Source organism: Gossypium raimondii, chromosome 12, assembly GCF_025698545.1.
Source record: "Gossypium raimondii isolate GPD5lz chromosome 12, ASM2569854v1, whole genome shotgun sequence".
In the NCBI taxonomy this organism is placed as follows: Eukaryota; Viridiplantae; Streptophyta; class Magnoliopsida; order Malvales; family Malvaceae; genus Gossypium; species Gossypium raimondii.
This window is the reverse complement of record NC_068576.1, coordinates 45,452,623-45,463,273: the sequence shown is the minus strand read 5'-3', so window position 1 is coordinate 45,463,273 and position 10,651 is coordinate 45,452,623. Positions and strand designations below refer to the sequence as shown.

At 30.0% G+C, this 10,651-nt stretch overlaps 1 protein-coding gene and 1 long non-coding RNA gene across 2 annotated transcripts; one reads left to right on the top strand and one right to left on the bottom strand.

The window, feature by feature from the left end:
- Window positions 1-34: 34 nt before the first annotated feature.
- On the bottom strand, window positions 35-2,335 carry LOC105764433 (autophagy-related protein 8C-like). The gene is made up of 6 exons (XM_012582991.2): window positions 2,207-2,335; window positions 2,035-2,082; window positions 1,820-1,875; window positions 1,624-1,676; window positions 442-560; window positions 35-344 (listed from the first exon to the last, which is right to left on the bottom strand). Exons 2-6 carry the CDS (start codon window positions 2,069-2,071, stop codon window positions 250-252), a joined length of 360 nt encoding a protein of 119 aa, XP_012438445.1. The 5' UTR covers window positions 2,072-2,082; window positions 2,207-2,335; the 3' UTR covers window positions 35-249.
- Window positions 2,336-8,352: 6,017 nt separating this feature from the next.
- Window positions 8,353-10,383, top strand: LOC128035618 (uncharacterized). The gene is made up of 2 exons (XR_008192144.1): window positions 8,353-8,491; window positions 9,973-10,383. It is a non-coding gene; the product is annotated as an uncharacterized LOC128035618 (long non-coding RNA).
- The last annotated feature ends 268 nt before the right edge of the window (window positions 10,384-10,651 follow it).

The window sequence follows — 10,651 nt, the reverse complement described above, 5'->3', positions numbered from 1 at the left end:
TACCAATATTAAATTAAACTGTACGAGAAGATAATTTGCTTGAGAATGGTGGACTGATTTAATAATAGCACCTTATAATTAGATCCTTGAAAGACTTATCAAATACATGAGAAACTTGAACATAATTTAACATAAACCATGTTGGACACACTCATAACCTACCAGAGAGCAATAAAGAATGTACATCTTAAACTAATTTTATATTCTTTTGCAAGTCATATTCACATGGATATCCCTCGACGACATGCCTCAATGAATCCCAAATGTGTTTTCACCACTGTAAGTCATATAAAGGAAACCATCTTCATCATGGTTTTCATCATATATGGCAGACATCATAGCGGCTGCACCAACATTGTCGATACACCATTTGTTAAAAAAAACTGTTAATACAGAAAATGCAACAAAAGTGGGTTGTAAGATCTAAAGCGTTAATCTCACCAGTTGGTGGTAGAATGTTCTTCACAAAAATGAATATAGCCTTCTCAGGACCAAGCTTGATCCTCTTCCGGACAACATAAACGAATTGACCAACAGTTAGATCAGCAGGAACCAGATATCTGCATTAGAAGAACCTTTAGCTTCAAAAGAAGTGAAATTCAGGATAGGAATAGGAACAGAGAACTATGTTGCTCCGGCTCTTCATTTTTGACACCTGTGATTGGATACACAGATACGACCTTCCAAATAATGAAGCATACCTGTTCGGACATATACTCATATTCTATGCTTGGACCAAAATCCGAATAAAATAGAAAGAAACCAGTGCTAAAAAATTTAATATCATGTTTCAACAGGAACAACCAAGTATCATACTAGAAACACCATCTCACCTAACAAACAGAATAATGTCAACTCAGATTAAAAATTACCTAACAAACATCAATAACATATTTATATTCAGTGGCTGCCCTAAGTAACAGAATATATTTAAACTTCCTACTCATGCTGGGGCAATATCCAACATGCACGAATATTAATTCAAGAAAATTAGACCAGGGAAATACATCACAGTGAAAGCATACAAGTTCATGCTCCTAATAAGTTCTTACTATGATACCTTTCCTTCCAGAGCAACCCCATCTCCAAATGGTTAGACCTAGGGCATATAGTCGAGCCAAGTCAAAACTCATGCTGTAAAAAGCTTGAGCTCAACTTGAGAAATTTGAGGTTAAAAACTTAGCTCAAGCTCAATTTGAGATAAAGATCAAACTATTTAAGCTCACTGAGTTAGGCTTGATTAAGCTCGTTTATCTAGTAAAAATGATTTTGATCCTCATGCTCAACTTCAAGCTCAATTATTTGTACTCAAGCTGAGTTAAAATTGAAAAAATTCAAAATTAATTAAAAATAAATATATATCTCTCTTACATTCTTGTTTTTTTTTTTAAAAAAAGAGATGGATTACACTTGCAACCTACTAGAATCTAGCATTAGGACATCTAAGTTGGCTTGCTCGAGCTCGACTTGATAATCATGAATAACAAGCCAAACCTAAGTTAGCTTGCAAGAACATGTCTTGTATACACTGCTAGTTATATAACCATTTTAACTAGGAAATATTTATCCACATTAGTTAGAACCCACGCCCACATAAGAACAAGTAGAGAAAGAATAACTGACTTTTTCTTATCAATATCAGGCACATCGCTCTTATCGGCCCTTTCAACAATAACCTACACCGAACAATCAAACACCAATGTTAATTATCTCAAAATTTATATCACACAAATTATTATTAGTGTATTGAAAGTGATAGAAATATAAAATACCAAGTCTAAAGTTGCATTCAAATACATATAAATCAAATATGACATACTGGGATTCTGTCCGGATACTTTTCCCTAATGCGTGCAGCTTCAGCTTGCCTCCTTTCTGGCACAAAACAAACAACAAACACTTCAACATTATAAATATAACATGATAAATTGTTCCTTTGTCTGATTATTATATCTCTAAATTGGGTGTTCCAAAATTGAATCTATCACTGGGAAATATTGCAACATCGGATAAAAGAAGATGATGAAGACGAACCGAGAGGGTGTTCCAACTTAAAGGAGCTCTTGGCCATAGAAACAAAATCTACAAAACAAAAACAAAAAGCAAAAGCAAAAGAAAATTTCAATCAATAAATCGATCAAAACTAATTAATATGATTCGTTAAAAAGGAAAGAGGAAATATAGAGAGACGGAGAATGTTACATACCGATCGGAAGGGGGAGAGAGTGGTCTAAGGGATTGAAGAAAACAATAGAAATATCTTTTGATTTATTATGAAAGAAGTTGTTTCCTTTACACGTGTGAGGGCCGCTCGTCCAAAACCAATTTTGGCTCAAAAATAACATGACACATTCTACCCAGGGTAGGGGCTCGCAGGTAGTCGTAGTACCCTAAAATCGAAAATTTTTCAGTTAATTTTTTTAAAATTTTAAATTAATAAAATAAAATCGTACTTTGATTCTCTCTAAAAGTAATAAAAATTTTATTTAATCTTTTAAAAATTATAAAAATATAAACTATTATAATTTTGGCTCCCGCCTTAATTGTACTCTTACTCGCTTAAATTTTAGATACAACATTATTAAAATAACAATTATGAATACGTTGAGTTTTTGAAAATTTTAAAAATACATTTATAAATTAACTATTTTTAATTTATTATTATTTAAATCGTCGATATGTGAATTTTATTCAATGTACCAATTGAATAAACTTTTATTATTATTTTTTGTTTTCATTTCATTTTAGCAATCAACGTTTGACAGTAAAAGGTTTAGCTTTAAATATTGACCAAATTAAGTTGTTTTTTAATAATTCACTATGATGTCAAACTAAATGTAGCTAATTTATTTCATCGATATGGAAAACTCTTATCATTGCCTATTTTTATGTTGAGAATAGAAATTTTTAGAGTTTTAATCACAAGGTATAACAACAACAACAACAAAATTTAACTTTCAAATTTTAGCGGGGACAAAAAACGGTTGGAGGTTGAAATGTGAATGGTTAAAGTAAGTCTGTAGAAGGAGAGGTTGAAAAAGAGAAATAAAAAGATTTGCTCATATATGGTTAAAGAGGTATTTATAAGTGAAAGTGACTCTCTTAACTTGGGCTCTAGTCATGCCTATGGCATAGGTCATATCATGGTTGGCCACTTGAGCGACACTTTAAAATTCTAAGTGGGTGATGATGGGATGGGGACAGGCTAGACGAGGTCCCTCATGTGAGACTTATTGGAAAAGGCTTAACACCTAACCTTGGCAAGGTAGGATAAAGGAGCTCCATGTGTTAAGCATATTGTTTGTTCATGGAGCTTGACCTTGACAAAGTGTTGCCCTTGACGAGGTCTAAGTGTTCACAATTGTTATGACATGAGGTTGTGGCAACGAAGTCTATAGGTGAGGTACCTATAACAATTGCCTCCAGTCGAGGGTAAGGTTATAATAAAGTGACCTTTTCTGAGACAATTTAGCTTCTGCGGTAGGTAAAAGTGATCATGTGTGTGATACATGCCCGGTAGGAAGGTAGCGCGTATGTAGATGAAGACATGTTACTGTTTTATTTCAATTTGAAAAAGGCGTCTGTTGATATTTCGCCAACAAATGGGGAGGACATGCATTTGCTTGAGATAGGAAGGGGAGTCAACATGTCATAATTGTGCATGACGTGGCATAATGGTATTGGTCCTTGGAAGTTGTTTCATTTTAAACTTCCTTCATACGCTTTACTAGAGTTGTTCAAATAGTTGTTTTAGTTATTATTTGAACCGAACTGTCATTACTTGAATTAATCAAAGTTTTAAACCTCTTTACTGTTAATTGAATTGATTTTTTTTAAACTCAATAACTGAACCGGATTAATTTTGATTAACGACAAGGTTTGTTTTCTTTATTTTAGTTCAAATAAGTTTAAAATAAGATAAAACAATAAATAACAATGACAATACTAAGTTAAAACTGTAACCATATTGTTGTGGTGTTGGAAAAGTTAGCTATGGACCAAAAATTTTAAGTTGAGATGAGGAAGTTATAGGTTAAACAAGGGAATAGAAAGTGGAATTAGTTAATAATTAAATTGATTGAGTTAGTAAAAATAGTATGAGGATTAAATTGCAAAGTGATTAAAAGGATAGAAAAATAATTAGAAAATTTCACAAGTCCTTAGAAATAATTATTCCGTATTAAAAATAAGAAAGTGGGAATCGATGACTTTCTTTATCATTGTCTATCAATTAGCATTAAATAATAATACTTATAATTAGTCATGGATTAAGACCAGATTAATTAAATTATTTTATTAATCATGCTAAGCCATTTTAGTGGGGAGAGAAGGTGGAAAACATCTTCTCCATCTTTCTACAGTACCGTTTACAAATTTTAGAGAAATATGACATTAGTAGCTAAATTATGCGGTAGAAATAGTGAATTAAGCTGGTTGAAATTAGGAATCAAATTGAATAAATTAAGATTATACTATAAATTAAAAGTACAACATTACTAGTGAATAAATATAAAATCAAATTTTGATTAAATGTTAAATATCAAAAGATAAAGCATTTCAGATATAAGAACTAAAATGAATAAAAATAAATTATGTTAAATTGTTGTGTTTTTATGTGTTTGTGTGAAACTAATATTATTTTTATTATCGTATTTATCATACATAACTAAAGACAACATTGGATCATCTCAAAATAAAGGAAAGATGAAAGTCATAGACAAATAGTCTATTCTTATTTGTGCTTTCATGATTTGATGTCAATATATATATAGTTTGATGAGTGTTAAATTGACCAAGGTAATGCTTATATGCTTTCTCATGACTTCGTATGTATAAATATATATATGATGATATGGATATGATGTTTTGATGCAAAGATTTGAGTAGAAAATGAATGTCACAAATAGTATGACAAGGCATGATAATGTTATGTGATTTTATGTAATGGTATATAATGATTTGAGTGTGATCTGAAATTGTTACATAATGTCTTTTAACATGAGAATTATATATGTTTTGAACATTGAATATTTTATTAACAGTCTTGAATAGAATTAGGTATAATTGGTATGTCATAGGATTTGTGTATGGGGTTTACTTCGGTTTATATCGATGAAGTGTGAAGTGCACATTATATTTCGGACATATTGATGAGGTGCTAGGCATATTTATATATATTACTTCGGTTTATACCAATGAGGCGCGGAGCACAATACACTTTAGACGTTCCGATGATGCACTAAGTGCTAGTTATATTGGTGTGATGGTTGGTTGATTCGTGTATCCATCTTGAATCTGTGTCCGGTTAATAGAAATTATAAAACATGCAAATTGGTTAATGATATTAAAATATTGAATGATGAATTCTAAATTGTATATAAACATCAATGATAGCATGTAAAAGACCATACAATTCAGTTATTACGAGTCTTGAGGACCGATATGAATATAAATGAATCAATGGATTCAAGAATGAAATGAGAAAATGAATTGTCCATATGATATGCTTTAATGTACATGTAATTGAGATGGCATTGTAGATTATTTCAAATATTGATATGTGACGTGAAAGTGAGCATGAAAACATGATATTAAAAGTATGGGAGAAAAAAATGTAAACATGATTTAAGTTATCGTTGAAATTCATATTAAACGTACATGCTATTTTGGTTATAATTTATTATTATTTTGAATCATGTTAGCACCACTAAACCCTATTACTTAGCATATTATTTTGTTTGTTTCTGTCCGTAGGCCTCAGATAAGAGCTTAGTAGACTTGAGGTCAAGCATCCAATTTCTCACACTCAATTTAGAAGAAATCTTGTTACTATTTTGTATGTATATACGTGTTTTAGGTCGTATGATATGTATCTAAGTCGGTTGGTATGTTCTTAAGTTAATATTTGGTACGTTTGGTATTATGACCTATAAAGTTTAAAAGGTTAAGTTTTATCTTTTGATTTGTGACTATTTATGTTTGTTTTATATAAGTTTGAATGTGTTAATTAATAGGTTAAACCTTAATGCATTGATACTAGGATTTGATGTTGGTTGATTGTGTTTACATGTGTTAATGTGGTGATTTAGCATTGGGTTAATAATTTAAGTATGTTTTAGGTACAATTAGGTAAGGTTTGAATGATTGAAAATGTGTTTTTTAGGTCATTTGACCATTAAGTCTCGAGACAACAAGAGCATATTTCGGGATCGTTATAACAAAAGCTTACCTTATCATGCATTCAATCGCTTAATGTCTCAAGACATGTCAATTTGGTCTCGAAACAAACTCATCTAAGTCTCAAGACTAATGGCCTATGTCTCGAGACAAGGGCATATCGAAACTAAATAATTTTTTCCCTGCTCCAGGTCTCGAGACAAGAACCCCTTAGCTCGAGACATGCAAACATCGAAGCTAAAATAGGAAGACAATGGAGGCTTGTCTCGAGACTCAACCTCCAAACTTGAGAACCATTGTTTTGAGACATGAACTTCATTGTCTCGTGACATGTAAACATCGAAGCAAAATTTTAAAAATTTATGATGAGGCTTGTCTCGAGACATGTTGTTAAAACTTGACAAAAAGAGTTTGTATTTGATTCACAATCTCGTATTAAACCTCATTTAAACCCGAAATGATTAAATTGTGCTTCATATCTATTTGTGGTTTAATTATATGGAATGACATGTATGTTTAGTATGAGTTGTTTCGGCAATGAGTGTGACATTTCATACTCAGATCTAACGATCGAATCATATGAGGTGTTACAAAAATATTACAGTAAAAACAATATTCATGGGAACACTGAATTAAAATATTGCATTAATATTACTTTTCATAGTATTTTTTTTCTACGGCTCATTATATCAATAGTTATAAGTCATTGGGTTTATATATATATATCATATATTATTAATTTCAGGTAATCAATTAATTATCGGCTTTTGAATGGAATTAATTGATAACCAAACTTTTACAAAACTTTTAATCAATTTCTAATCGAATTAATTTTGATGACGGACCGATTAATTGAATTGATTTGGTTTTGACCGAAGTATGCACACCCTTACACTTTACCCTTTCTTCTATAAATTGCTTTACTTTTGAAGGACTTTGGTTGTTCTAGTGTTTCAAAGAAGATAGAAGTTGTGAAGAGATCTACTCTCCGGAGTTTTTTCTAGCCGTCAATCGTTTGGTAAGTAAACCGAATGAAAAATAATAAAACAAGTTTTCTTCGAAAATAAGAAAACCTCGACAATAAGGATTTTTGAACCTTCAATAAACCTTAAACGAATTAAAAATCAAGAATTTTCATAACTAAATAAAAGAAACAAAGATGGAAGAATGGAATGATAAAATCGAAGGCAGAAGATGAGAGGTGAAAGGCGACAACATAAATAGATAAGTCGCCTACCCTTCTCTGACGAACTTGCACCAATAAAGAATTACAATACTTTTAATCAGCCCTCCCAATTTACTTGAATATGGCTTTGGCTTCTTCAAGATTTCTTTTCAATTCTGTATTCTTCTTTGATTCTGGTTTCTTGGTTCATACTTGAGCTACATTTTCTAGACACACCAAAATACCAGTTGAGAAAAATACCTCGGGTAAGGATAATTGTTTTTCACCATTTAACCCTTCTTAGCAGCATTAGAAACAATTGTTGATGGTTGCCGCAAAAAAGGGGATGCTAAAATGGTGGCTGGTCTAGGAGCTTGGGCGACAGTGCACAAGGCTAAGGATTGGTGGAAAACGACTGGATGGTGGACATGAGGTTGAAGGTGTTTTAAGGGAGGAGAAGGCAAAAGAATTTTTATATAATGCAAAAATATAAGTTTGGTAATTAATTAACGGTTAGAAAGTAAATATTATTATATAATTTTTATATAACAATCTAATCAATATATAAAATTATTATCATAAATATATAAGTTTAATTATTATTTAATATAAAATAATTTAAATATATTTTATTTTGAATATAATTTAAAAATATTTAAATTTTATAAAATATAGTTTTAATTTATGTTATATTATTTAATATAAATATAAATTTAATTCTTTATTGTATTATAAATACATTATAAACTAATTTCTATAATGATCATCTTTTATTTTAATATTACCTCACCATAACGTTTGAAGCTAAACATATACATCACCGTTATCAGTAATCAATCTCACTATCGTAATTATTTTTATTTGAGCTCAAATTTATACTAATTAATAAAAAATATATATATAGTAAAAAATGTTGCAATAAATTTACGAATTTAACTTCTTCAATTGGTGGAGTTCGTTCAAGCACATTTAAACTTATTTTAGTTAAGTCGTAATGTTGAGCTCAAAAGCCTATAAACCGGTGTAGCCCACAAGTGCAACAGAAAAAAGAAGGAAAAAAAAAAAAAGAAACCTAAGCAGCGGAAAAACCCTAAAAGAGGAGAAGAAGGATGAAGATTAACGCTATATTCTTCCAATGAAATTATTAAAGTAAGTAAATTCTCTCTTTTGATTTCTATTGATTAAGAGACAAGAAATATGGATTTGGGTCTGAATCCTACCGAGATTTTATATATATGAAATTTCATTTAAGTCTAGTTTTAAATATTCAAAATTTCAAGTTGGTATGATTAATTCAGTGAATCTTATGCAAGTTGGGTAAGCTATTATCTATAAGGATTTGAGTTACTTTGGGTGATTAGTTTATAGAACGCCTATTTATATGATTTTGAATAAGTTGTTTTGGTAATCTAAAGTTGTTGGAAAGAAGGAATTTCAGAAAAATAATTTTGATTTTGGGTTTCAGTTCAAGTAAGTGGTTTGATATCCCTTTGATGTTTTAACAGGTTAAAAATCAATTTAATATTTCTTAGATTTTGTGTGTGTGTATATGTTTTGGTATTTGGTTTCATAAATTAGATTAAGCATCCAAATTATGTATGTGATATATTCTTATATGAAATTTTAGAATGTAGTTCCTTTTAAAATTGAGTTTTCAAATATGTCATTAATTCATTCAAAAATAATTTGTTATGAACTTTACAACATGAATATTTAATTTTTAAATGTCGTTTCTATTCAGTTATAAGTAAATTGTTTATATAAAATTGATTTTCTATGTAATTTGATTTGAAAGAGAACATGAAATGCGATTGAATTTTGGAATAAAATGTTACCATTTCTTTGTATTGTCAATATTTTAGATATTTAGAGAGGTATACCTACAAAAACATTTGAGATTTAGATCATGTTAATGGTATTATTAATTAGTTAGATTTAAATCAAATATTTAATAAAATTTGATTAATATATTTTTATACAAAATTTAAAACATTTTATTGAAATAATATTTATTATTTTTATTTCGCTTGGAATAGATTCAATTTTACTAAAATTTGATATAATAGGTTGTTATAGAGAGATGAGTTATAAAAGGTAAAACTAAAATATAAAAAATCGAGTCTGCAACAAACTTGACTGTTATAATGAAATATTATTATAAAGATGGCTGACCATCTATGTTTTATTTTGTCTCATAGTATGACTATGTTGTGACCGTGGCCCTACTAGCGGAGGTTAAATGTTGGTCATATATGCATGTTGTGATAAAAGTCAATTTACTGTGCGACTGGTTTATATTTATAATAGTGGTTTGTAGTGGGGTTAACTCAACGAAATTTGAGTTAATTGTGGTTTTCAACCCATGCCATTCGGGTTGAATGTTTTAATCTTTGATTTTATGAAATTGGGTTTAATTTTGGTATTTGAAAATTTTGAACCCGAGTAAATAAGTTTATTGAATATGAGATTCTCCGAATTATGTTTTTTGAGTAATTAATTACTATTTTGACTTAACCATTTTGTGGCATACTCAATAGTCAGTTAATTATTGGAGCTCCTTTCTCATGGATGAATACCGTGTAGCTCATTCACTCCTACCAAAAGGCTTAATTTCATTGTTCTTCTTTCAGGAGATCAAACCAGTACTTGCATACCTTGTTGAAACTAGTTCTACAATCCACAACCAAAAGAAAAACAACTTAAAAGTGCTTCAACTTTCTCTTATCTACATTCAAAACAAATGAAGGTATGGAATATTTATAACCTCTCTCCCGGAAGTGATACGGTTTCCCAAAAGCCGATGTTCCTATCAGAACTCCCTATTACCCAAATATAAGATTTGGACTCATTACACTCAACAAGAGTTGCTAAAATATGGACATAACCGCAAGCAAAAGGACATCATTTATGTAATAATCGACTTCAACTAATGGTGAATGGCATCACCAGAAACTTGCCACAATCTGAAAAAGCATGGATGTCAATGCATACCATACTGTCTCGAAAGGTTTCAGTAAATACTACTTTGGTTAAGCACATCACTTTAATACTTTTGTATATTAAAAGCAAGTTCTCCCTTGATGTTTCGGTTAAAATGTGATTTCCAAAAGTTTCTTTTTTTAAATGCTTTTTAAAAGTTTTATGAAAATATAGTTTGCTAAATTTTAATATTTTCCATTGTTGCTAAAAATTGCGGTTGGAAGTTAAAGTATCTTTTTAAACATGATAGTGGAAAGTTAAAAATTAATTAAGTTATATGATATTTAAATAATTTGATATAATAGTAATTTAACTAATTATTATAAATTA

Bases quoted from the DNA above. Each gene is read 5' to 3' on its own strand.
- LOC105764433 (XM_012582991.2), bottom strand. From the start codon at position 2,071: ATGGCCAAGAGCTCCTTTAAGTTGGAACACCCTCTCG. The intron at 1,876-2,034 runs GTTCGTCTTCAT...GTTTTGTGCCAG, and splicing joins TAAGTTGGAACACCCTCTCG to AAAGGAGGCAAGCTGAAGCT. The intron at 345-441 runs GTGAGATTAACG...ATGTTGGTGCAG, and splicing joins GAACATTCTACCACCAACTG to CCGCTATGATGTCTGCCATA.